The 27,830-nt window shown below is 38.3% G+C and overlaps 1 protein-coding gene across 1 annotated transcript; it reads left to right on the top strand.

Annotated features, from left to right (window-relative positions):
* Nucleotides 1-244: 244 nt before the first annotated feature.
* Nucleotides 245-27,830, top strand: LOC148362141 (guanine nucleotide-binding protein G(i) subunit alpha-1). The gene is made up of 9 exons (XM_088339566.1): nucleotides 245-668; nucleotides 13,015-13,057; nucleotides 16,121-16,262; nucleotides 18,055-18,212; nucleotides 18,292-18,420; nucleotides 23,199-23,328; nucleotides 23,437-23,590; nucleotides 25,196-25,389; nucleotides 26,928-27,830. The coding sequence occupies exons 1-8, from the start codon at nucleotides 551-553 to the stop codon at nucleotides 25,384-25,386; spliced, it is 1,065 nt and encodes a 354-aa protein (XP_088195692.1). The 5' UTR covers nucleotides 245-550; the 3' UTR covers nucleotides 25,387-25,389; nucleotides 26,928-27,830.

Raw genomic sequence — 27,830 nt, 5'->3', positions numbered from 1 at the left:
TCATTATATCATATCCCAACAATATGAGTTTTTATCAACACTTTTAACAGCAATTAAATGCATTCACAATTTCATTATATCATATTCTACCAATATGAACCAGCCCTTCCAAAAAAACGTTAGCTTATGCACGAATGCGATTTTTTTATATAGATTTTCTACGCAGGCGCTTAACCGTATAATGACGTCACTAGGGGACCCGGAAGAGATCCCTGTTGTGTGGCAACGGTACAAGAGCCATCGATTTTATATCATTTTAATTTAATAAGGATACAAACATTCTGTCTCGATTCGCTCGTGAAAACCGATAAAAGCAACGAAAATTGCGAACAATGGTGACGAAGTTAACACTCGAAAGACTTGGGCGTGTTTCAAAGCTAACTGTAAACCCTCCCTTTCCCACCTCCTCTTCCTCCTCCACCCTTCCCATTACCAGATGCTAGCTTTGTGGCAGTAGTCGAAACACTCCCAGTCAAAAGTTGAGTTTCGTCCATTTTAACAAACAACAATTCCATTCGGGGGAGATTAGACTGCGGCCAAAGCGAGAAAGATGGGATGTACTCTGAGCACGGACGACAAGGCGGCTCAGGAGCGGAGCAAGATGATCGACAGGAACCTCCGGGACGACGGAGAGAAAGCTGCCCGGGAGGTGAAGCTGTTGCTGCTCGGTGAGAGAAAGATGGCCCGGGTGGGGATCGGCTTGACGTCAAAGGGAACATTTCACAAACCGTACGCGCTTCACATAGCCAATTTAAAAAAAAAATTTGTGCCTTAATCACAAAAACAAAATATGAAGCAAAAAAAATGATGCCAGGAGAAGTTTGGTGAAACAACAAGTGGGGACGTTTTGTTGTTTTACGGCAAATGGCGCGGGGCTTCGTCGTGAAAATGGCCCAAAAGTTGATTATTGTAATCATTCATTCGCTAACTCAATGGTAGTAGTTATTAAGTGGTTAAAACGTATCCGCCGCAGCGGATTAAGGCACTCGAGCAAAGCCGCTGCCGCCCAACACTGGCATTAAATCGCTAAGCTAATTTAGCAATTAGCTTCTTTACGCTAGCCGAATCATCGTAGCCAGACCGGATTAGCTCGCACTGAGATTTAAAACACCGCACTCCGACAAAAAACACTCCCCAGCCATTATTATTATTAGAATTTATTTATATTATCAACTGGAATTTATCAATTCACTGTGATTCTGAAGTGTTTTACTAGCCGTCTCAAGCGAAATGAACTCACATTTGAGATCACTTATTCCAGAAACCCTTGCCTGTGGTTTCTCCTCCAGTTACCAATAGTTACATTTTTGACAGTAAATATTTTATTGCAACCCAGAACTTTTTTTTGTCAAGTCAAGTCACATTTGTTTGTATAGCCCTTAATCACAAAGGACTGCACAGGATAACAATCACACCATCCCCTGAACTAGTTTTTTCTGGCGTTATTTGCCTTTATCGACTGATCAATCGTAGGAGCGATGCTGAGTAATCTTGAACCGTGATTTCCTGTGCCATTTTGTGTGCAATCGATTTTATTTGTGTTTGTAACGAACACTTGTTTGATAAGCGCTTTGAGAAGTCTTCATTGACTTGTAAATGAAATGAAATGATCTGCATTTATATAGCGCTTTTCAAGTCCGGACTTCCCAAAGCGCTTTACAGTGTGCTTCACATTTCCCAATAGCGGCCTTGCAGCCATGTAAGGCGCTAACCTGCTTATTGGGGCCTTTGAGGTTCAGTGTCTTACCCAAGGATACTTCAACATGTAACACGGAGGAGCCGGGATTCGAACTGCGATCTCTTGATCCCAAGACGAGCGCTCTACCTCCTGAGTCACTGCATGCAGATCATTTCATATAACTATTATGATATCGATCCTTTTTTCTCATTCATTGGACAAACTCCGATTTAAATTTATATCTAAGGATTTTAAAATAATTTTGATTCAATATAATGTTGTAGAAAGCATAAATTGTGTGACTGTGATCGGTGAAAAGGGCAACATTGTTCGACTTTCCTTCTAATGCAGGACCACCAGGCTCCGCAATAGTCTAGTCCCCCTGGCCATTAGACTGTTAAATGGTCAATCTAACATATAGTTAACTTAAATCTAAACGGCTGCTAATCTGACTTTTGCACTACTGGCAGTTTTTTTTATAGCTTGCCACTCCTTGCACATTGCTCTCTGCACTATTGTAATTACAGCGTTATTGTTACAGTGTTAATGTTACTGTGTACCTGACTTGTTAACCTGACTGCCCATATTGCACATCTGGTTAGCTACTCTTCTTGCACTATCGGCACTATGGTAAAATACTACACGTAGCCAAAATACAATACAACATTATTTATATCTGTACATTCAAGGAAACTGTGGGGGTCAGATGCATCGACATTTCGTTCTGTATACACGTGTACTAGAATGACAATAAAGTAGATCTGAATCTGAATCTGATCTCTGATCTGAATCTAATGCCTTAACGTTCTGCCGGCGGGCTGTCAGACTATTGATAAACAAAGTCGTGTCTTTGCAATGTCTCCAGTCACTGAAATATATCACGCCACATATAACTGAAAAGCTTAAACCATTATTTCAAGATATATACCTCACAGAAACATCTCGATCAGTCTTAAAACAAGATACCCGAAAACTATAAAACCAATATAACTTACCCAAAGTCTTGTATTATTCTACCAGTGAACGATTCCCCACAATCATGGTCTGGTTATATCTATGAGAGTCCAGTGAATCCAACCGTGTAAAATATTTACTCCAAAACACATGAAAATGCCTACAGACTAAAAAAAAAAAAATCAGCCTAAAAGCATCCCTGATTTGTTTGACAATCACTGTTGTTATCCATCTTTTTGGCTTCAAAACTCCCCTATAAAAATAATCTGACTCGTCGAAAGACTTTCGGTTTAGCCGTTAGCCTCTGACCTTTTCGTACCACTCTTGGCCTATGGCAAGCTTTTTTTTCACGGTCCTTAGCCTGTAACAATCTATGAGGACCTGTATTGACAAAAAAAAAACAATCTTCATAACTGACTTGGCGTAAAAATCGTTAGCCAATAGTGACCAATTCAAATATGGATTGACACATTGGTTAGCCAATGTAATTCCCAGCATAACTTTACGCAATTTTATGAGCTGTTTTGAAACCGGGGCCAAAAATAAATGTGTGCCAATGCAACCCGGAATCCATTTTTACGCGTAAAAATTACATTCAGGTGTGCAAATAATGGTTTAACTTCCAGAAAGAGAAGTCAAACATTTACAAGTCTTTCACAATGTCTAAAAATTGGCCAAAGTCAAACACACGAACCCCGCGACCCCACTGAGGGTAAGTGGTGCAGATAATGGATGGATGGAAACACACGAATCCCCAAAAATTTAGGGCTGCGACTGGTCCTCTCCAAATGGACACTTTTGGAAACGCCCTAGACCTACAATTAGAAAAATAGAAAAATGTGTAAAATCCAATCTTTAGTTTTCAGATTTGATCAAATTAGATATGGTTCTAGGTAAGGCTGTAAGCTATTGTCTAACTTATTTGCCCATGCTTCACTCATCTGCAGACATTTGATTGCAAAAGAATTAAGGTTACAATGAAAACCTTCTATTTATGTGTGTTCCAAAACCCATTACTCAATACTAGGAGCACTTGCAGTGATTGTTTTCATTTGGTTAAAAACTTCATAGTGTTACCTTTCAAAAGAGCCGTATTGTATTGGGAGTCAAGGAAATCTTACAGGAACGGTAGGGGTTCCTGTAAAATCAAATCACTGAAAAAAAACTGAAAGCATCCATCTCCAAAATCTTTTTTAGAGCCCTGAAATTGAAGTTTTGTTTTTAACACAACTAACACTAGTAGAGTGACGAAATTTAGAATATTTGAAAAGGAAAGCAATCTGCAGAGATTTGACTTACCAAAATCTGTATGATTACTTAAAAAGTTGTTCTTTTTATCACAAATTTATAAAACCGGAAGATCTATAGTTTAAGGAAGCTGAAAAGCTGATGATTTGAAGAATTGCGCTATTGTTTTGATGCACTTGCAACCTAGGCCAGTGTCCAAGCAATACTTTGTAAACATGTTTGCTTATTTATCCTAACATTTCTTTTTAATCTTTATTTTCTTTTTTTAAGTCTTTATAACATGTTTATCATGGAGTGCCACGCCCAATCTCATTGTAGACAATGTTCACTACGTTGTTAACAATGACAATAAACAATAACTCTAATTTTCATTTTTAGAGCTTGCCACCTTGCAACTAGAGGTAAGATAGGGTCCCAAAAAAAATCCAGCCCAACCCGGCCCAAAACCCAACTGATTAACTTGATTTGAGGGCCCGAGCCTGAAGTAAACTTGAGGCTGCACTTCGGAGCCCAAACACTCTGAAGACCCAAACACTCGCCTGTGCAATTTCGGGTTTACTTCGGGATCTGTCCCCTAAATCAATTGTGCACTTCGGTGCCGCAGCAGGCGTGGTCCAGAAATACAGCGCCCGAGTGTAATGCTTAAGGTAATGTACTGTTACTTCAGAAAAATATTACTAAAGTAGAAATTAGGTTCTGGGCCTAAGATCTTCATTTACTTACAACCATTTGCAGCCTTACCATAATCTGGCTACTGACACGAAGGCACACTTGACATCTTTTCAAACAGACAATATTTGTCTTTTTAATGAAAAAATATCCATACTGCCACTACAATGGATGATTCCCGTTTGAAACACTTTTATAAGTACGAGTTTCGATTTTCAAATTTATAGTCTTGACAACTAAAACAAAGAATGTGTCTTTAAATGTCTCAAAACATTCTCCCCAAAAAAGTGTTCCTTGGTTCAAAGGTTGGACAACTTTGTACAATCTGTACTTGTCCTTGCACGCATCACAACAAGGTTACTTTAAGTAGGATCTTGATGTTCTACACTATGAAGTCAGGAATAAAGGTGTACATTATTTCTGATATGTACATTTCAAATTTATAATACAGTGATTGGACATCATCTACAGCTTTCTGTTAATTGTCCACAGAGTTCTCAGTTATAAAATCCGACCATTTACCATTTTCTTTTGGTCTTGTAGGGGTTTTTCCCGTGTTTTCAAATTACTCCTTGTTACAAAACCTTGCTCTTTAAATGGACTACGTGCATGAATTGTATTCAAGATTGGTGAGGATGCTAGATAGATAGATACTTTATTCATCCCCGCAGGGAAATTCACATTTCCAGCAGAATCCCTGTGCTCAGAAACAATACAATAATAAAGCAAAAATAAGACGATATACAAATACCCAATGTGACGTGCTAATACCCACTGTAGCGTGTTCTATGGAATATCTAGATAGTGCTACACAGAATACATATTGCAATAAAATTCGGTAATATGCAATGTAGGGGGTGTGGTTTAATGTGGGCCTTTACTCTGCCGGGTGGAGTTAAAGAGCCTCATGGCATGAGGAAGAAAAGATCTCTTCAGTCTGTCCGTGGTACAAGACAGTGACAGCAGTCTGTCGCTGAAGCTGCTCTTCTGTCTGGATATAATGCTGTGTAGTGGATGTGATGAATTGTCCATGAATGACCGCAGCTTTTTCAGTGCTACATTCTCCTTGCCAATTTAAAACAATTCTCATCCCATTAAACCCTTTCAAATTTCCTCGCACTGGCTAAAAGTCGTAGGTTGTGTAAATTGACAGTTTTTTTTTTTTTTTTTGCATCTTAAATGTTGGCAATGAGATTGAGAACACTAAATTTGATTTTGTCTAATAACTCAAAAGACAATTATTATATTAAAACATTATTTTACATTTAATTTCCATGCTATAGAGTATAAATCATTCACTGGTCCACAGATTTTGAACGAAGCAAAAAAAAAAAGTTGAACCGAGCTAATGCTGTATATAGCATTACACATACACCAGTGACTATTTGAGGCCCAATCGCCACATCTTTTTTCTAATGCAAACAATTCTAATGCCATTTTAGTGGGATGTTAAATATACACCTGTTCTCTGTACTGATATAGAATCACAATATATTAGATATTCTACATTACACACAGCTCGTTATGTTGACTCCACCAGAAGACTTCCCGGCACATTAGATTTAACCAAGCTGGAAGTTGACATCCACACTTGAAATCATAGGTGTAAAAAGAGTGTACATTTTTGTAACATGTTGTGTTGTAGAATTAACTGGGGACCATTTTAGGGTTTGTACTCCTGCAGAAAGTCAGACAGGATTAGGCTTCACATCGAATAGCTATTTAGCCGCTTGCAGTCGAGTGACATAACATTTGCTCATGGCTGGGATAAAGGATTACTCAATGCCATAACATATGAATATGTTTGCACAATCATCATTCCTTGGTCCAAAATGTAAAAACACGCCCTGATTGTTTTATTAAAAAAAAGCAAAAAAAAAAAAAAATTTGGGGTGGAAGGGGGGTTTGGTTGTGCTACTCATCAGGTAAGTATTAAACCTTTGGGAATTGTTTTAGTATAATAATGAACTATGAGATGCCAGGAGTGGCTTAGATAAAGTCTTTGTCCACACATCAAGGATGCCATCCATACTTTCTATATTCAGATTCAGATCTACTTTATTGTCATTCTAGTACACGTGTATACAGAACGAAATGTCGATACATCTGACCCGCACAGTTTCCTTGAATGTACAGATATAAATAAAATGTTGTATTGAGTTGGAGTATTATACTATATATATATATATATATATATATATATATATATATATATCCGGCAAATAAGTGTTTGTAGGTGGCTCCATATGGTAAGTCGCTGTAGTTAAGCCGTGTAGTGAGTCGTGAGACATGGAGTCAATCGACAAATACCGGCGGTTAACTCTTCGAAAGCGTTTTTACTTTTAAAAGATGATGAATCCCCATATTCATTGTCTGGTCATAAAAGGATAGTTTTACATGTGCGTCCGCAAAAAACATGATTGCCATTAAGACCGAAATTATGTAATACATTCACCAAAAACCTCAGGTGCTGAAAAGTACTCGCAAAGTTCAAATATCAGTTCATATATCAGTTCGGTAATCTTGCAATAAAATTATTTTGCAAGCAAAGTGCCCCGTTGTTTATGGAATGCATTGTTTAGGTATTGGAAATATCACAAATGCAAAAAAAAAAACCTTGAAGTGAAAGTTCTGCTTGATATGCATCCTTTCACAAAAGGCTGTTCTCACAGGTTTTCTTGGAAAATAGTATTTTCAAGAAACTTGCCAATGTTCTCTCTTGTTTACAATGGTAAAAGCTAGTAAAAATATAAAAAAATGTTTATAAAAATGTTTAAAAAATAAAACATTTTACTCATTTTAATTTTCATTTGATTGTATGTATACACCTAATTGTGGTGTCCCAGTTGAAACTTTGCCCCACAATTTTTTGTTGGACACACCTCGCAGCCATCGCCGACTTTCATGATCAGAAGCGGATATATAAAACGTTGCGTAGCAACCTGTGTGCAGCCAGAGTGACAGCAATGTGAATGTGCGCTAATTCGGAATGGTGAACAGAGGACCAGTGCTTATCTGCTTCACTGTGAAAGAACACATGGAACAGAAGAGAATTAAGCATGTGTTAAAACTATGTGTTTTAGCAAATTGCATCATTTTTATCTGAGACTGGGATTTATTTAAAAATAATAGGGTTGATTAAACTAAATAGTTGGATTTTTACACTGTGCAGAATTAAAGTACTCCTCTTTGACTGTAAGCACACTAACATGTTTTTCCATATTTTTTTAATTTCCACTTTATTCCAAATTCAATTCATTATTATCCTTCACAATTCTACTCGATATCCTATAATGACAAAATGAGATGGAGATTTTTGCAAATGTATTATTTATCCATCCATTTTCTGCACTGGTTATCCTCAGTAGAGTGGTGCTGGAGCCCATCCCAGCTATCTTCTAAGTGGGCATGCTGGAAGCTGGATTTGATCGAAGATAGCTGGATTTTATCCAATGACCTCAGAACTGTGCCGCGGACGTGCTAACCTCTCAGCCACCCGCAAATGTATTAAAAAATAAAAAATAAGATGTATTTACATACATATTTACAACCTTTTCTCAATCCTGTTGTTCATACACCCTTGGCAGAAAACATGCTACAGAGCGCGATTGGGCGTTTCTGGCTGCGCATTTGAATTGAAGTCAAAATTGTTCATGCGAGTAGGTGTGAAATACTCTTGGGTGGCATGGGGCACACAGGAATCATGCGCGGCAGGAGCGTTGAGATCATTTTTTTGTTTGTTTTTGGCGTAGAGAAGTGTAAAATGTCACCCATCTACAGTCCTTAGCCAAAGTATTCGGCCCCCTAGAACTTTTGGTAGATTGCCACATTTCAAGCTTCAAACTTAGAGTTAAGAACTGCAATTATTTTTCTTAAAATCAACATCATGTGAGATAAAATCTTAAAGTGGAACCAAATGATTTCAACATTTTATATTTACAACAAAAACTCAAAAATAGGTGATGCAAAAATATTGCCCCCCTGTTCTCTCAGGTCAGCCAACTGACTTCAGCAGTTTCTTGATGACTTCTGAATTATCCAATGTCAACATAAATGACTAACAGTGACAGTGTGTCAATAAGCCTCCATTTTTAATGATTGGACTACATTATGTAGACCAAAGAACACACCAGGCACCCTGGATAAAGCAGGAATGGGATACAAGATTTTGCAACATTTACTCCTCTCCTGGAGCAGTGTGCAAGTAAAATATCAAAATGGAGAGAGCATACAACTGCTGCCAACCTACCAAGACCTGACAGTCCTAAACTTTCAGCCCAAACGAGGAGAAAACTAATCAGAGAAGCAACCAAAGATGCCAGAGATCCCATTGGATAACATGCGGGCATAGTCATTAGTTATAGTCTGCATAAATCTGCCTTTATAGAATAGTGGCAAGAAAAAAAAACCTTTCTGAGAGAATACCGTAAAAAAGCCCAATTGGCATTTGCAAGAAGCCACATGGTAGACAAATAACATGCAAAACAAGGTGCTCTGGTCAGATGAGACAAAAATTGAACTCTGGGCTGATTGCAAAGTAGTACGTTTGGTGTAAGAGTAACAGCACATCACGCTAAAAACACCATCTCTACTGTCAAACGTGATGGTGTGGGGTTGCATTTTTTCAGCAGGGAATGGAAATATTGTTAGAGTTGATTAGAAGCTGGATAGAGCCAAGTACAGGGCGATTTTGGCAGAAAAACTGTTGGACTCTGCAAAAGGTTCACCTTCAATTAGGACAATGACCCTGAACATAAAGCAAAATCTACAATTGGATAATTTAAAACCAGCAATATAAATTTGTCAGAATGACCCAGCCAACGCCCAGACCAAGATTCTATCGAGCATTTGCTGAAAGATTTGAAAAATGCTCTGCACAAACAATCACCATCAAAGCTTAAGGAACTTAAGCTGTTTCATTTGGAAGAATGGGCAAATATTTCTGTTTCATGATGCGATAAACTTATAGAGACATTCCCAAAAAGACTTGTGGCTTTGATTGCAGCAAAAGGAGGTTGTACAAAGTGTTGACTCTAAAGGGGCCTTTTGCGGGGCCTACTTTTTAATTTTTTATGTGTTGTTACAATATAATATGTTGAATTCATTTGGTTTGATTTCATGGTTGTGATTGATACTTTAGCATATCACTGTACGTCATGTTGTGGAAACGACACATAAATACATCTAGTTATTTTTTTATTTAAGCTTTTGGACAAATCGCGAAGCAGAATAGTGTTTGGGGACGGGATATACTCTGTTGTGACAAAAAGGTAAGCGCTGTGGCTGGAGGAAACAACCACCCAAAATGGCTGTGACAAATCCTCAGATTCACTACACTTTCGTTTTTAGAAAAACAACAAGAGACAACTGACAACTAAAACTAAAGTAATGCGAGAGTCGTTCGTTTTTACCTGATGTAATTTGAATCCATTGCCATGATTGGCCAAATCAAAATTTAGAAAATTATTCGATCAGCCTGACATACTGTACACATTTATTTCTTATCAAGCAAACTAAATGGAGATGTCCCAGATCATATGGCGCTAAACAGAGTCGACCCTATCTCATTTTGGCTGTTGCCAGGTTACTCCTACTGTGTTTGACACCAAATTGGTTAACATGTCTCCTCACCAGGGAGCTTACACTCCCAATAGAGGTACGGTAATTATAATGTTTTCTCAGTTGAAAACATATTCTGAGCTCACGCGTAACTGCAGAGACTATTGATTTTCTGCTTTATCATATGGAAGAAATAACAAATGTGTTTGTCATTGACACATCCAAATGCTATTAAGTGATCACGACAACTTCTGGCAAATACACACCACTGCCTGACATTTTTATATATATTTATATAAATTAGTCGTCTAATATGTTCCCATGTTTCAGAACTTTTTGGTTGAATTTATTTAAAGCAAGTTTGATTTAAAAACGTGCATAAATGATTTGATAGCAGTTTAACATACATGTAACATTTTAAGCTCTTGCCAGAATGGTCAAACGCTGGAGATGTAAAATGTATTTAAATGCCAGAATTAAGTACATACTTACACTTTGAGCTATACAAACAGATCTGTTAAACATTAGACCCCACATGACGAGAAATATAATATACATGTGTGTGTGCTTCCTGCGCTCAGGGAGTTATTTTTTAAGGTCACCATTGCCACAAATCAGTCAAACTGCCTATATTTAGTGTACTAAGTTCTCTGTGTTTGCCGTTTTACCAGTGAGGTCAGCCTGTATAAAATTGTAACCCAGAGGATGCGTGAGCTGTGCATAATCTCATTGAAGCCAGGATCTACTTGATTAATCCAATTGTACAGAAACGCGGCTCAAGTGTGGATTGAAGCATCTTTAACAAGATTTCTTTTTAACTTTGTCAACCTTTTGTATGAATTAGGGGTAGGATCGGCTTAAAAAATCCTGTCCCTCTCTGCCCGGGGTTATAAAACCTCAAACCACCCTGACCAGTGTTTCCTCTAAGCTGTGCGCAATTGCGCACTGCTCGCACATTCTCAGCGCACAAGAAAATCTAGCCAGCGCACAAAAATGAGGCCTCAAAATTACTAATTAAGAAGCGACTTAAGTCAAAGTTACAGTGCATAAGGATAAAAATACACGGGTTCCCCTGATGTTGTGTCCTAAATGCGGTATTTTGAAGTCAATGTCGACCGAAGCTGAAAAGTAAAGTTATTAAAGTTTGTCCAGAACCGGCTCGGCTTACTAAAAGGAACCGGCTCTTTCGGGTCCTAAACAGCTCTTCAGGTTGTTTTTGCTTCTTTAATCCCAACATGACCAAATATTATGTAAAACTATTCACAAAATGACTTAAAAGAAGGGAGGAATAGAACAAAAAAGAAAAAAATACCAAAATGAAAAAGTAGATAGATAGATAGATACTTTATTCATCCCCGAAGGGAAATTCACATTTAGTAGTGAAAAGCTGGGAAAAAAAGAAAGAAAAGGAAGAGAAAAAAAGAAGGAAAAATTTAGAAAAAAAAGAAAAGAAAGAAACGTAGGAAAAAAAGTAAATGGAGAACAAAAAGCCCGGAAAAAATAAACAGAATGAGACTTTTTTTTTTTTAAGGAATTTAAGGAATTAAAAAAAAAGTGGAAAAAAAACACGGAAAAAAGAAGAAATCTTTTATGTTGCATTCAAATAATTTCCAATTGTATCAAGTGAATCTTGTTGCCAACATTGTACTTCCACTAAAAAATGTGATTAAGTACAGTTCTGTATCTTACAACCGACTAAATAAGCCCCCAAAAATGTTAACATTATGCGACAAAATATATCAGGAAAAAAAAAGAAATGGATATCTTGTGAAAGAATTGTAAGAACAAACGACGTTCGAGGCCGTACAACCTTTGCAATAGTACATGAGTCAATTCATTCAAAAGAGAAAAATATTTTTTTATTGCCAGAAACTCAGCAAAATGTAACTTGATGTCAAAATTTGGACATGTTTGATAATTATCTTGCCACACTTGGGATTATGGTTGCTCACTGTTGTTTCAAGCATTGCTCACCAACTTTGTGTGAACGCTCAGACCCGTGGAAAATTAGAGGGAACATTGTCCCTGACCGATTAATATGATATGAGGGACCCAATTCGAGCTTAACCTTAAGTGACCACTTTGGCGCCAAAGTGAAGCTTCGGGTTAACTTCAGGCTTAGTCCCTCAAATAAAGTGTGCATTTGGGCGCAGACTGTGTTACTCAAGTAAAAGTGCTGTTACTAAAGAATATTTCTGAAGTAGAAGTGAAAAGCAGTCATCCAAATAAAAACTTGTGTAAAAGTAACCGTGTGCGTGCTGTGCAGCTCTCCACGAAGGGAAAAAAACGTCAAGAGAGAAGCCTGGCCAGACCTATTGATTGACATTTTATGGCCGTTCCGGGCCCAAGTTTTTGGCTGTAGTGTGAGTCTGGAAGGAGGGGTGCTTAATATGTGCAATTGGGTGGATCGGTCTTGACTCCAGGAAAGGATCATTCAGTCCATTATAGCTCTAATCTTACCCTTGAATTTATGGTAGGTGAGTGCCGTAATCAGATATCTTGAAATGTGCTTTTATTTAAAAGGATGATAGTTGTTTAAGTGCAGCCCTGGTCATCTCCCTTTACCTAGGGGCCCTCTTGTGGTCTTTGCATTAAGATTGACTAGGGGAATTCTAATTACGGTGTTTGGATAAGTCCAAAATCAGACATAACAGTGAGTATACAGGTACTCCTTGTCAAAGTAGGCAAAATGGATAATTTTTCGAAATGGAGAGAGACTCTTCTGCCTTTTGTCAAAATGTAAACCTATTTATTTCAGATGATCAATCACTGGTTGAATTTAAATGAAACACAATGTATGTGAGCAAGCATCTGCCTACCCTTTGATTGTTTTGGTTTTTAGTGTGCACATATGTTATTCAAATTATGAGGACATGACAGAATTTCCATGTGTTTCTCATTTCCAGGTGCTGGCGAGTCTGGGAAGAGTACGATTGTTAAACAGATGAAGTGAGTATAACTTGTCAAGCAAACTACAACTTTGCGCATGTATTAAAACATATAATATGCATATATGTTATTCTTTGATAAACATTATTTTGCCCAGGTCTAAAGCATTAGAATGTTACAATTCAATTGGCAACAAGCACGTTTCATAAAGCCTGATCGTTTTTTCGGAAGTTTGAACATTTACTCCATTTTGAATCAGACTGGGTTTTTTAAATCATTCTGGTCTTTTACTATTCAAAAAGTATATGATTAATTGTAGGACAAATCTTTCCTCACGTCACAACCTATCTTTGTTTTTGAATTGCTAATATTATCAAAGTGTTTTAATTATTAAAAAAAAGTATTTGATTAATTTGAGGAAAAATCTTTCCTCACTTCTTAACTGATCTTTGTTTTTGCCTACTTTATTGTCAAATAACACAAATTATATATTCACAGCGCCATCTGACTGAACAGGGAGGTGCAGTAGGGTAGACCAAAGGTGCTGAATTCATGTATGAGATTTAAAAATAACAAAAATGAATTTTAGAAAACCATCAGTGTGACCAATTTCCTTTTGAGGAATTCCTGGTTACAGGATAATTGCAGTTCTATTTCCCCGTAATGTCTGAGTCTCTTAAATTTTTATTTTATTTTCACCCATCTTTTTTTTTTTCAGTTTAGGGCTGTTGATCACAATAAAAATTCACATAGCTGTGAGTCAGTTGATTTCAATCATGCACCTACAACAAGTAACAATCTAATACTACCGCAATCCAATTAATAGATCCTACACAGAGCGTTAAGCCAAGTCCACCATAGTTACGGTATCCATGTATCACAAACAGAGCAAATACGGCGGCCGAAACCACAGCATCAAGCGTCTTTTTAGTCAATAATCCTGATAGCATAGCCCTATCATTTCTTTAGGATTATGCAAATTTATCTTATTAGTCAGTATAAAAGGGTCTTAATTATGTTTTGTAGAATTATATTAATGACATCGTTTAAAGACGCTATAGGGTGGATGCAAAATGCTGGCTATCTATGAGGAAGTCAGAAGCCCAATTACACATAAAAATAGATTCAGATTTGTGAGAGATAATGGTATTTAGAGGCTATACAATGAGTGATCCAGTACATCAAATTTATCAAATGAGTCCTGAGTCTCCCGCGAGGAACATTGAAATTACATCACAAGTTTCATAAATGTGATATACTCAATAACAAATTGCATATCCTATTCATCCCATTGTTTACAAGTTTTACTATATTATGCAACGCCACCTTCGCTTGTATTGGTTTTCGTCATGTGCTAACGAGGGCGCAGTTATATACTCAGAGAAAGTGCAAGTTAAGCGGCTGCAGTAACTAAAAAAAACTTCTCTCCCTGACAACTAACTTACCAGCGTAATAAAAATAAAACACTCACTGTGGAACGAAAAACTTTGTTTTGGTTCCCATCAATCCTAGTTGATCGTGACGCCTCTATCATGCCATGCACATACCTGCCAAGTAATACGGTTTTGCCGTAATGAGTATGGTTTTCTTTAACCCACTACGGTGATACGGTACCATCACAGAAACTACGGTTTTCCCCTTAAAAAAAATAAAATAAATAAAATCGTAAAAACATTCCACCGCAAGATGGAGACAAAGTACCATTTCAAACAACGGCTATATCAGCACTGCCAGTCGTCTGGCTGCATATCCGGGCAAGTCTATCGACCAAAGTGCTTGGCAGCCTGATGACTAGGAAAATGATGATGACATTATCTGGATACAAGTGCCACAGTGTGACCCTTTCGAAAGAACAGTTGAAAAAATCAAAACAATGCACAACGGAGAACAATGAAGGATTGGGCTGTAGCTTGTATAACATGGAGAACATTAGGATATCATTAATTTTGCTAAAGTGAATCAACCCACGCATTTTTATGGCTTTTCGGTCCCTTATTATCTGCTTTTCAGCAAATAAAAATCTTTTGGCTTCGCATGTTCAATTGACTCTTGTGTGCCTTGCTTCACTTTGAGAAGTGACTGATTCATTGAAGCAGTGACACTTAGAAATGTGCCAGTGAAATTGTTTGCATGATATATTGAGATTTAGCCTTTAGTTTGTTTATTGCTTAAATATGTGCTGAAGTCAGGTAAGTGAAATGGGGAATTTCTAACCTGACCGAACCTGGACCCTAGCAACTAGGCTTTTTCACTTTCAAAAGTTGGCAGGTATGCATACATTGTGATACAAAAAGGGCCGGGCTGTCGTCTGCCTTGCGTTCTGATTGGCCGAAAATGAGAGCTGTCGGATATATTAATTAAAGAGCATGTTGCAGCAGAGGCTCAAATTGAGTAAATGGTCTATATAGTTGGTTTATATAACGCTTTTTCAAGTCAATGAAGACCTCCCAAAGCTTTACAATGTGCTTCGCACTTACCCATTCATGCAGCCATGCAAGGCGCAGACCTGCTTATTGGGGCAATGAAGGATTCAGTGTCTTGCCCAAGGACACTTCGACATATAACACAGAGGAGCCGGGATCTCTCGATTCCAAGACAAGCGCTCTACCTCCTGAGCTAATGCCGCCCTATGATGTTCTCATAGCGTCAGTGTTACCACGCAAAATAGGAAAATCATGTTTCAAACAAATCAAAACCTAAAGATAATGTGAGCTTTTGAAATGTATTCAGATATCCCTATTAAAACCAAATGAAATGTAAAAAGGCCTATTTTAGTTGACAAAGTAAACCAATTTTAAAGTTGTGTTCTGTAGAGTGGAAACTTACTAGCCAAGCCTAAAAGGTAATAGCAGCGTTGTCCACACCGTCGATTTTACATTAAAAAAACCTCTTTCATCAACAAGACCTTTCTTTAAATGTTTGATATAAATGGAACTATGAGTCATGTTAAAAGCAAACATGCTTTTTAATAGCAAGGTGGCTCTTTTTGTCTGGAAGACGTGCCACGTATACTCTACATGGCTGTACCAAATACTGAAAAATCCTGTCTGCTAAAACTAGAATGAAAATAATGCAATGTGGTTTGGAAAACTAACAGAATAAAACTCTCATCATGTGACGCAGGATCATCCATGAAGCAGGCTACTCGGAAGAGGAGTGTAAACAGTATAAGGCGGTCGTCTACAGCAACACCATCCAGTCCATCATCGCCATCATCAGAGCAATGGGGCGACTTAAGATTGACTTTGCCGACTTTGCCAGAGCGGTAAGTGACAGCCCAGATCACGGACAACCCCCTCACCACTAGGCGTTCATCCCCAGAAATATTTGCTTACCAAATGCAGCAGGTCAAAATCTCCATTTTTTTTTGGGAGATCGTCATTTTCAAATACAGTGGAACCTCTACACGCGAGAATTTCGATACATTGTTTTTTAACAAAAATCTTGACAGCTTTACCAGGGAAAATGCAGTTCCGGAGCAGTCAGAGGCGCTGAATTTGTTCGTATGTTGCTTCAGTGCTGTATTTTGTATGTTTATGGTTTATATAAGTATGTTAAAGGTTTGTCTAGTAACCGGTATTGTTTTGTTTTAAAAATAAAGATATCATGGAATAATATCCTCTCTAGAGATAAAAAAAAAAACATCAGTTTAACTTACTTTTGGGAGATGCGCTTCAAGAGCTCCTCCGTGGCAAAAAGTGGCCGAAAAAAAGCTTTCTTATTTCATGTTCATTTAAAAAAAAAGGCTCACCTCTTCTTTACACTTTACACCAACCAAATTGAATGGATGCACGAGATATTTAACTATAAAAATGTCAATGTTCTTCGCACACTGGAGATAGTGTAGGCGTAGAATATGAGGTTTAGATTTGGAGAGTTTGGTGTGTTTACAATAAACGGGTGCTGATGGTTGTCGCTCTTCAAAGAGACTGAAAGTGTGTCTGAGTATTTTTTCATGAACAAGGAGAAATCCATTACCTACACAAAACAACACGCTTCATTGGTGGCAGCGGTGGGAATAAGAGCTGGTAGAGGAAAGATGATTACACACGAACTAGCAAGAGGAAGCTGATTTTTATTTTTATTTTTTAACTTCCGGGTGGATGCTGGGTGACACCCGTAGCGGCTGAAAGAAGCACTAGAGTAATGTGCACACAATACAAAATCTAACTTACAGCATCCATCCATCCATTATCTCCACCGCTTATCTTCAGTAGGGTCGCGGGGACTGCTGGAGCCCATCCCGAACTGGTTGCCAGCCAGTCGCAGGGCACACAGAGACAGACATCCCACTCGCTCATTCACACGAGGTACAATTTGGACCGGCCAATTATCCTGACATGCATGATTTTGGAATGTGGGAGGAAACCGGAGTGCCCGGAGGAAACTCACGCAAGCATGGGGAAAACATGCAAACTCCATACAGGAGGTTCGATCTCATGACCTCAGAACTGTGCTGCACACACGCTAACCACTGCGCTGCCATGCTGCCCTAACTTACAGCAATGGCCAGATATTTTTCGACATCCCCCCAAAAAATGTTGGTGTCTACCGTTTTAGGTAAGTCGAATGGTCGTAAGTAGGGGAGCGTCTATATTCCATGGCAAGTTTGTTTTGATTATGTAGCTTGGATTGCATTTTATAGCATCCCCTTTTCTGACTATAATTGTGCTGTAAAAATGTTGAGTCTGCACAATTCGAAAAGCAAAAATTTGCTTGTTGCACGATCAATTCGAGCTACAAGCACGATTAGTTATGTTAAGGTGTACCACTACTTTTACCCCATATTTAAACTTACTAAAACCTTAGCAAGGCACTACATTTTTGATATGTGTGAGGTAAGCAAATGCAAGTTTAATGACCAGAAAGAACTGTATTGAAGGGTATTTTCGGAGTTATTCATGGCGTGGTCCATTTTTATAACATGTGACTCATGTCTCGTCTTAGTCACACTTGTTCAGGATTATGGCACTAGAGTTTTTTGATATTCAATGAAATGCAACTCTGTGGCTCTTGGCTGCTTTATCTCAACATAATCGAGGTGTCTATTGGCTCAGGACGATGCGCGGCAGCTGTTTGTGTTGGCTGGTTCAGCCGAGGAAGGCTTCATGACTGGCGAGCTGGCCGGAGTCATTCAGCGACTGTGGAAGGATGGAGGGGTACAGGCGTGTTTCGGCCGCTCTCGAGAGTACCAACTGAACGACTCTGCTGCTTAGTGAGTACACACACCTCTACGCTTGGGCGTGGTCGTTTTGATTCTCATAACCTTCTGGCCCCTATTTTTTTTAAAACAGCTATCTGAATGACCTGGACAGGATATCACATGGTGCTTATGTGCCCACCCAGCAAGATGTGCTGAGGACCCGAGTGAAGACCACTGGCATTGTGGAAACTCACTTTACCTTCAAGGATCTGCATTTCAAGTCAGTTTATCAGTTTGATTATCAAATTGTTCTCTTTTTGCATCAGGTTATTTTCCTGTATACATCAAATCTATAGCTAGTTTTTGCGTTGCCTTAGGCGCATCCCGAAATGTAAACAATTAGCCATATCGGATGGGTCCAACAGACGCGGTTTGATGTTGCCACGTGTCTACACTAATTTTGTTGGATGTACAAATGAAGCAGGGATGTGTTAGACATTGTCTTTTGTGTCTTTACCGTTTATTTGTAAGTACTGTTACCTTGTGAGCAATGTTCCCTGTAAAAAGCAACGCTTGAAACAACAGTGAGCAACCATAATCCCAAGTGTGGCAAGATAATTAATTATCAAACATGTCCATAACTTGACATCAAGTTACATTTTGCCGAGTTTCCGGCAATGCACAATTATTTTTCTCTTTTGAATGAATTGACTCATGTACTATTGCAAAGGTTGTACGGCCTACAAACGTCGTTTGTTCTTACAATTCTTTCACAAGATATCCATTTCTTTTTATTTCCTGATATATTTTGTCGCATAATATTAACATTTTGGGGGGCTTATTTAGTCGGTTGTAAGATACAGAACTGTACTTAATCACGTTTTTTTAGTGGAAGTACAATGTTGGCAACAAGATTCACTTGATATAATTGGAAATTATTTGAATGCAACACAAACTTTTTCTTCTTTTTTCCGTGTTTTTTTGTTACTTTTTTCTTTTTGTTCTCTATTTACTTTTTTCCTAAATTTCTTTCTTTTCTTTTTTTCTCTTCCTTTTGTTTTTTTCTCAGCTTTTCACTACTTTTTCATTTTGGTATTTTTTTCTTTTTTGTTCTATTCCCCCCTTCCTTTAAGTCATGTTGTGCATAATTTTACATAATATTTGGTGATGTTGGGATTAAAGAAGCGGAAACAACCTGAAGAGCCGTTTAGGACCCGAAAGAGCCGGTTCCTTTTAGTGAGCCGAGCTGAAGAAGCTGGTTCTCTACTAACTTTACTCAACTTCGTTCCACTTCGACTCGACTTCAAAATACCGCATTTAGGACACAACGTCAGGGGAACCCGTGTATTTCTACTTTCATGCACTGTAACTTTGACTTAAGTCGCTTCTTAATTAGTAATTTTGAGCCTTCATTTTTGTGCGCTGGCTAGATTTTCTTGTGCGCTGAGAATGTGCGAGCAGTGCGCAATTGCGCATGCGCGCAGCTTAGAGGGAGCACTGCTTGTGAGTAGAGGCCAGAGCGAGTACCTGACTTGCAATGAGCCCTTCGGAGATGGTGGACATGCGCCCTAAACCCGAGAAAATATTGCGCCGTTTCACAGTCGAAATGAGTTGCAAAGCTCAAGTCCAAAAAGGACGCACCCTTATCCGGTGAGTGGAGGGCAGAGATGAAAAACGCATCGCTGATGTTAGTGCGCCTTTCGCCAGTTGAAACAAGTCACAGAGATCGCCTCATTTTAACCCTTAACCCGTACACCACACGCTTTTCTGCAGTGCATATGGGGCTTGTTTGTACATCACTGAACATTGGTTGTTGTAATTTAGCCCAGAACGTTTAACGACAGTCAAACTAGATCTTGGAGCTTTGATTTCTATATTTCTCCATCACAATAATAATGTGAAGTGATGGCCCTACGACCCTAGCGGTTAAGGGATTCGTGAACCTCGAAACGTAACACCCATCCAGTATGGCCACCTTACTCGGATTTCCCGGGTGCAGATTTTGTGATATGAACTATAAATTACAAATTGATGTTTGGTTGTATAACCAAGGGCAAACTTAGTAACACGACGCGTACCCACAACAAGTTTCAGTTAAACAGCAACTTTCTGCTATACGTTTTAATGATCATTCAAATCTGTGTTTCCAACCTTTTTTGAGCAAAGGCTCACTTTTTTTCAACCTAAAAAAATCTCACGGCTCATCGCCTGAGCAGAGGGTTAAAGAATATAATGGTTGGCTGTGATTTTCATTTAGCTTTCCCTTTTTTTTTTGTTTCTCTCTCTTTCTCTTGCTGTCTTTCTCTCTTTCGCTCTCTTACTTCTCTATCTTTATCTTTATCTCTACCTTTCTCTCTTCCTTTCTGTTTTTACCTTTCTTTCTTTTTATCGCTCGTTCATATATATCATTTATACTATATATATATCTCTCATCTCATCTCATTAGCCGTACCGCTTATCCTCATTAGGGTCGCGGGGGTGCTGGAGCCCATCCCAGCCATCTCCGGGCAGTGGGCAGGGGACACCCTGAACTGGTTGCCAGCCAATCGTAGGGCACACAGGGACAGACAACTCATTCGCTCATTCACACCTACGGCCAATTCACCTGAAATGCATGTTTTTGGAACGTGGGAGGAAACCGGAGTGCCCGGAGGAAACCCACGCAAGCACGGGGAGAACATACAAACTCCGCACAGGAAGTCTGGAGCTGGATTTGAACCCACGACAGGTTCCCATGACATGAACTGTGCCGCACAAGCGCTAACCACTGCGCCGCCGTGCTGCCCTATATATATATATATATATATATATATATATATATATATATATATATAATATATATATATATATTAGTGTGCGTATGAAACGTACGAGCAGATAATATACAGAAATATGCATTATATAACTGTGCAACAAAATATTAGAGGTAACATGACAAAAATAACAGTGGCAGACTAGTTAGCACGTCTGCCTCCGGGTTCAATTCCAGCTACCAGCCTGGCCTCCCTGTGTGGAGTTTGTATGTTTTCCCTGTGGCTGTGTAAGTTATCTTCAGGCACTCGGTTTTCCTCCCACATTATTAAAACATGTATAGAACGTCTAAATTAGCGCTACGTATGAGTGAGTGTGCGGATGATTGTCCTTCCTCGTGTTCCCCGCGACTGGCTGACAGTGAGTCTAAAGCTGGGATGGGCAATCCAAGGCCTACAGGCCAGATCAGACCCACTAATGAATTTAATTCGGCCCACAAGACAAAGCTGAGAGAAGCACCCAAAAAAAAAAAACGAGGCGCATCACGTTAAAACAATGACCTGAAGTTTTGAATATGTCCACTGGACCTCACTGAAGCTCAGCGCCACTCTCAAAAATGTATTTGAAGACTACTGTTATCAACCCGAGAACATTTGAGGGAAAAAAACTATCCCCATGTTCTAAAAAGGAGTCCGGGATACGCTGTTTAAGGCAATACGAATAAAATCACCTGGATTTAAAAATACACAATTAAAAAAAATTTCACCTGCGTGTCATTGCAGAAGTTTAAGGTTATCTCCTTTCTATAAGTCATGAAATCTAAAAGCGAAGTTCCCATATTCAGATGAACCTTTTCATTAAAAATAAAAGCAGAAAAATACTTTGAAATCACTAAATCAATAATTTAAAACCCTTATACTTTATAGTTTTCATTGTGCTCATGGTCGACATTCAAATAGTTGTCTACATTTTTTCAGTTCTTGCTTTTTTGAATCAATTTCATCAGGATAATAAAGTTATTGCAATATAAATCTTAGCACTGTTGCATTAAATTTTTCAATGCAAATTCTCAAATTTAGTGCTTAAAAAGGGTAAGATTACGTTGCAATTACTTTAATTGAAAGTTTTTATTCGTAAATGTATATAATCAAAAATGTTGAGTTTTTCAAAGCTAATTGGATAAAATGGTTTATAAAAGAAATAGGCTATGGAACATGAATTTTGCTGGTGAATGCAAATGAGAAAAAAAGGATTATATGATGTAATCGTTTTTCCTCATGTAATGCCAGAGTATCGGCTTTAAGATACTTTATCGGCATATACAAAGCTATTTTTTCCCCCATTTCCTGGCCCAATGCAAATGTTTTTAAACCAATGCAGCTCGTGACTCAAAAAGTTTGCCTACCCCTAGGGTGTCCACTGCCCACTGCTAAAAGACAGCATGGGCTCCTGCACCCTCACGATTAGTGAAGATGAGCATTTTTGAAGATGGATGGATGGAAAATGACAAATACCGAATCAGGTCTTCTTGTACAAGGAAGTTTCATTGAAGAAATACCAATGGCTTATACAAATTGTCTTTACTAAAGCCTTGTAAATGATGACTTCATATGCAGATATGATGAATAGTGTACAGGCCCAATGACGACAACCAACACAAAGCAGCAGCATTTAGCAGTAAGAGACTTAAATGATTATTTTCCAACAACTTTGATTCATTAAACATTGAATTATTTATCTCAAATTTGTAGTTATGCTGCTGTAAGGCTCTTACACATCCACTACACAGCATTATATCCAGACAGAAGAGCAGCTTCAGCGACACTGCTCTCACTGTCATGTACCACAGACAGACTGAAGAGATCTTTTCTTCCTCATGCCATGAGGCTCTTTAACTTCACCCGGCGGAGTAAAGGCCCACATTAAACCACTGTAGTAGCACTATCTAAATACTCTATACAACACGCTACAGTGGGTATTAGCACGTCACTTTGGGTATTTGTATATTGTATTCTTTTGCTTTATTATTGTATTGTTCTCAGCGCAGGGATGCTGCTGGAAATGTGAATTTCCCTGCGGGGATGAATAAAGTATCTATCTATCTGCTTTGAATTTCATGGCTTGCGAAACGCCGGTTTCGTGCTTAGCATTCTGCTCATTTCAGTGAGCCTTTGAATGTCACTTTCTTGGGTTAAGAAATTGCGTGTTTGGACATTTCGCAAGTATTACCAATGCCGTGAATTGTTTGAAAACGATGTCATGGATGATTTTGGTTTTCAATACTGCCGTGCCGTGTGATCTTTATAGAATGTTCGACGTTGGCGGCCAGAGGTCGGAAAGGAAGAAGTGGATCCACTGCTTCGAGGGCGTCACTGCCATCATCTTTTGCGTGGCTCTAAGCGACTATGACCTCGTGCTGGCCGAGGACGAAGAGATGGTAAGCGCTTCAGACGTAACGGAACATTGGGTTTCTGTCCGATTTCAGAATGAACGAGTGCATTTTTGCACAACTTTCCTTGACTGACACAACATTGTGTTTTAACAGAACCGAATGCACGAGAGCATGAAGCTGTTTGACTCAATTTGCAACAACAAGTGGTTCACGGACACCTCCATCATTCTCTTCCTTAACAAGAAGGACCTGTTTGAGGAGAAGATAAAAAAGAGCCCCCTCACCATTTGTTACCCAGAATATGCAGGTGAAGTCATCAGGCATACACATCTGCTAGTGAACATGTGCCAGTGTGATGTGCACCATCATTTTTCCTCAAATTAAATAATTACTCTTACCCTATCCCTGAAAATAGTCAAATTGTAACTCAGGGCATGGGAGTTAGTTTTTAAAAAAAAAAATAGTTCTTGTCATTACAGATGATTAAATAAATGATACAATTAAATCATCCTTTCTACAGTTTGCACGGTCTTACCCTCATCGGCTTCGGTAGTTATGCCCTGGGAGTTTATTTACAGAATTGCTACAGCTAAGGTTGGGCAGTGTGTTTGTGACAGTAGCTGGCTTTGATTTTACTGTGTATTCGCTCTGACGCCGATGTGTTTACTGATACATCTGTTATTGCCTGCTATGTGGTAAAAAAATGGAAATTGAAACCTGGTTGCTCATTATCAAGGAAAATGTTTTCCCTGTATTTGTAACATAATAATTCTAATAAATAGTAAGACATAAATTGTCATTGACAAAATTGCTAATTCAGTGTAGCCATGACATTTACATAATTTTTGTTTTTGCTCTGTACACATTAGTGCTTTATGAAGACTGCACAGTGTTCGTGCGAGTGCCTGAAATCCTTGAAAATGCTAACTTTAATTAAAGTGTTTGTAAATGCTTGAAATCGTAGCCATGTTTGTCAACATGTCTGCTTAAAAACAACGTTGACACTGCCTTCTTGTAGCTTTGCTTTGTAATTGCATATCTTATTCAGTGATTAACTGCAGCTGGCATTAGTTAGTATAGGTGCATGCTACACATATACAGGGCACTTTAGTATGTGTTAGTGCAATGTTTATTTATCCATTATGGGCCATGCAAAACCTTTGGGTAGAGATTTCCAGTTTTAAATTGTAAGGGAAAGAACTTCTTGCAACTGAAAATGTAAGCTACATACTACCATTATTTTTACCCAACACCTATATGTCAAATCAAGTCATGTTTATTTGTATAGCCCTTAATCACAAAGAGTCTCAAAGAGCTGCCCAGACCACAGATTATTGCAAACTTCAGACTATTATGACACCATCCCCTGATCTAAAACCTACATGAGGGCAAATAATACACAGATATTGTCAACATAAAATATAGGTTATTCATATGCTATATAATAGAAGTGTGTTTTAAGCTTAGATTTAAGCATATAGGGAGAGATTTGTCTCAAAACATTTACACGTTTGTTCAGATCCACAAATATATTCGTGATTTACTCAAGCTCTAAAAATCATGTCTTAATAATTGCACGTGCATTATTAAATATCCCACATTTAAATCACAGATATATTTGTGAAAATGCATTATTCACATTTGATATCTTCTTTTAATGGTACTCGAGAGATAGGAAAATTAGCTTTGAAAGTTCTTAAAAAGTGCTTGAATTTGGGCCTTTGAAAGGGTGGAAGAACCCTGAATATAAAGGGACAAGAGTTGAACCAAACCATAAGCAAATAGTTATTTCTAATACTTGCGTTTTTATTGGACAGGCCAAAATAAAAAATTAGCCTTACGGGCCGTAGTTTGCAACCGGTTCCAGATGCATCGCTATTGCAAAATGCCAATTAAATGTGTTTAAACGCAGGCTCCAACACCTACGAGGAAGCGGCGGCCTACATCCAGTGTCAGTTTGAGGATCTGAACAAGAGGAAGGACACAAAGGAGATCTACACCCACTTCACCTGCGCCACCGACACCAAGAATGTGCAGTTTGTGTTTGACGCCGTCACCGACGTCATCATAAAAAATAACCTGAAGGATTGTGGCCTTTTCTAAAAGGTAATTTAACAAAAGAAGTACTTGCTTCACAATGAGACAACTGATGGGCAGTTTGGGGTTACTGAAAAACCGTAATATATGCTAGTGACTTCATTTAAAGAGGAAATATGTTCCCCCCCAGATTACTGACACCCAAAATTAGCACTTTACTCTAAAGTTAACTATTAAAGATGATCATATATACACTCAAACTGAAGACGATCTCCTAAAACTGCTTTGAAATAGCCACATAATAAAAGAAACTGAAAAAAACTTGTACACCAACCTGTAGAAGCAGTGAAGGCTTTATATTACTTGGCTTGTACAATTTTGAAAGCTTGCAGATGAATTGCGCACTACCCAGAGCTTTTCCGCACACAAGAAAATCTATCCAGCTCACAATAATCAGGGCTCGAAATTGCTAATTAAGAAGCGAATTAAGTCAAAGTTACCGTGCATGAAGGTTAAAATACACGGGTTCCCCTGACGTTGTGTTCTAAATGCGGTATTTTGAAGTCGAAGTAGAACGAAGTTGAGTAAAGTCTGTAGAGTTTTTTGAGAACGGGCTTCTTCGGCTCGGCTCACTAAAATGAACCGGCTCTTTCGGGTCCTAAATGGCTCTTCAGGTTGTTTTTGCTTCTTTCATCCCTATATGACCAAATATTATGTAAAATTATGCATAAATGACTTAAAGGAAGGGGGAATAGAACAAAAAAGAAAAAAATACCAAAATGAAAACGTAGTGAAAAAAAGAAACAAAGGAAGAGAAAAAAGAATGTAAAATTCCGAAAAAAGCCAGAAAAAAAGAAAAGAAAGAAACAAAAGGGGAAAAAGTAAATAGAAAACAAAAAGAAAAAAGTAACAGCTAGGAAAAAGTCAGTACAATGAGATTTTTTTTAAAGGAATAAAAAAAAAATATATAGAAAAAAACAGGGAAAAAGAAGAAAAAGTTTATGTTGCATTCAAATAATTTCCAATTATACCAAGTCAATCTTGTTGCTAAAATTGTACTTCGACTAAAAATGTGATTAAATACAGTTGTTTATCGTGCAACCGACTAAATAAGCCCCCAAAAACGTTAGTATTATGCGACAAAAGATACCAGGAAAAAAAAATGGAAATCTTGTGAAAGGATTGTTGTAAAAACAAATGACGTTTGTAGGCCGTACAACCTTTGCAATAATACATTAGTCACTTCATTCAAAAGTGAAATTTTTTTGCATTGCCGGAAACTCGGCAAAGTGTAACGTGATGTCAAGTTTTGGACATGTTTTATAAGTAATTATCTTGCCACGCTTGGAATTATGGTTGCTCACTGTTGTTTCAAGCGCTGCTCACCGACTTTGTGTGAACGCTCAGTCCCGTAAGGAAAATTACAGGGAACATTGATCACAACTCTCCGCCCGTCTCCCGCATCTGTACTTGAAAAGGTCTTAAAAAGTCTTAAATTTGGATGCTTAAAAAGTATGACTTTTATACATGTATTTTTAATCGTTTTTTGGGGGGAGTTTTCAGTGTTTTTTTCTTATTATCCACATTGTTGTTCTTCTTCTTCACAGGCAGCCCGGTGATCATCTCGCCGCATGGATTTTTTTTTCTTTTTTTTTTTTTTTTTTTTAATCGGCGAGCAAGCAAGCGTCAGGCCTCATCAGGCCCTCGTTGACAAATGTCACTTTTGCGTCTTATTAACTTATGTTCATCTCCCAAAAGGTTTTAATGGCGGCCTGCAGACAAACATTTCGTGTAAAATATTTCTACAATTGTCTCTGGCTCGGGGGTTTTCAACCTTTATAAAAATGTGCTCCTTTATCCTATTGTTTTTTAAGATATATATATATAAAAATATGAAAAGAGGATACTGCTTTTATTAGCGCATCGGACATGATCAGTTTTTTTTTTCCAGCTTGCCCTCGTTTCCTTTTGTTGACGTACGTAGATGCTAGATGTTGATACCATCTGACCATTCTGATTGATTTTTTTGGGGGGGGATTCTTTGTTTTGTTTTCCTCGCCGGACCAACCGAATACGACCAACAGGCCAACTTCCCCCCCCAACATACTGTAAGAGCCATTTTAATCCTTTCAGCCGGTTTGCATGTGCACTCAAGACCAAAAACCTGTGAATGTGTGTGAGAGATGGTGTATGCACAATATCCAAACAAAGGGACGTTATTACCGTACTCTACGCGTCATCCTCCTCTTTCAAAGTTGTATTTTTCGACACGACGAGCGACGTTCCCGGATCTGAGGACGAAGCTTTGAAAGGAAAGGATGTCTTTGTAGCACAAAAAAAGCGGCATCCGGCAAACGCAGCTGACGTGCCTGTGAACGTTTCACGTTACATATCCCGAACATTCACCAAGCATTCGATTTTTTCCATCAGATCTGTGGAATAATATCCATATTTTTTTTTTGCTAATAAAAGAGCTGCTGTGGTGAAACCATGGTAACTTATGCAACAAA

This window comes from Urocampus carinirostris, chromosome 7, assembly GCF_059441175.1.
Source record: "Urocampus carinirostris isolate Australia breed hairy pipefish chromosome 7, RoL_Ucar_1.0, whole genome shotgun sequence".
Classification (NCBI taxonomy): domain Eukaryota; kingdom Metazoa; phylum Chordata; class Actinopteri; order Syngnathiformes; family Syngnathidae; genus Urocampus; species Urocampus carinirostris.
Note: the sequence above shows the minus strand (reverse complement) of the source record. Positions and strands in the feature narration are given on the sequence as shown.

What these genes read in the sequence shown, in the direction of transcription:
- LOC148362141 (XM_088339566.1), top strand. Translation starts at nt 551, where the DNA reads ATGGGATGTACTCTGAGCACGGACGACAAGGCGGCTCAGGAGCGGAGC. An exon ending in TTCAAGGATCTGCATTTCAA is followed by an intron (nt 18,421 to 23,198) that starts GTCAGTTTATCA and finishes TGATCTTTATAG; the next exon opens with AATGTTCGACGTTGGCGGCC. An exon ending in TTGTTACCCAGAATATGCAG is followed by an intron (nt 23,591 to 25,195) that starts GTGAAGTCATCA and finishes GTTTAAACGCAG; the next exon opens with GCTCCAACACCTACGAGGAA.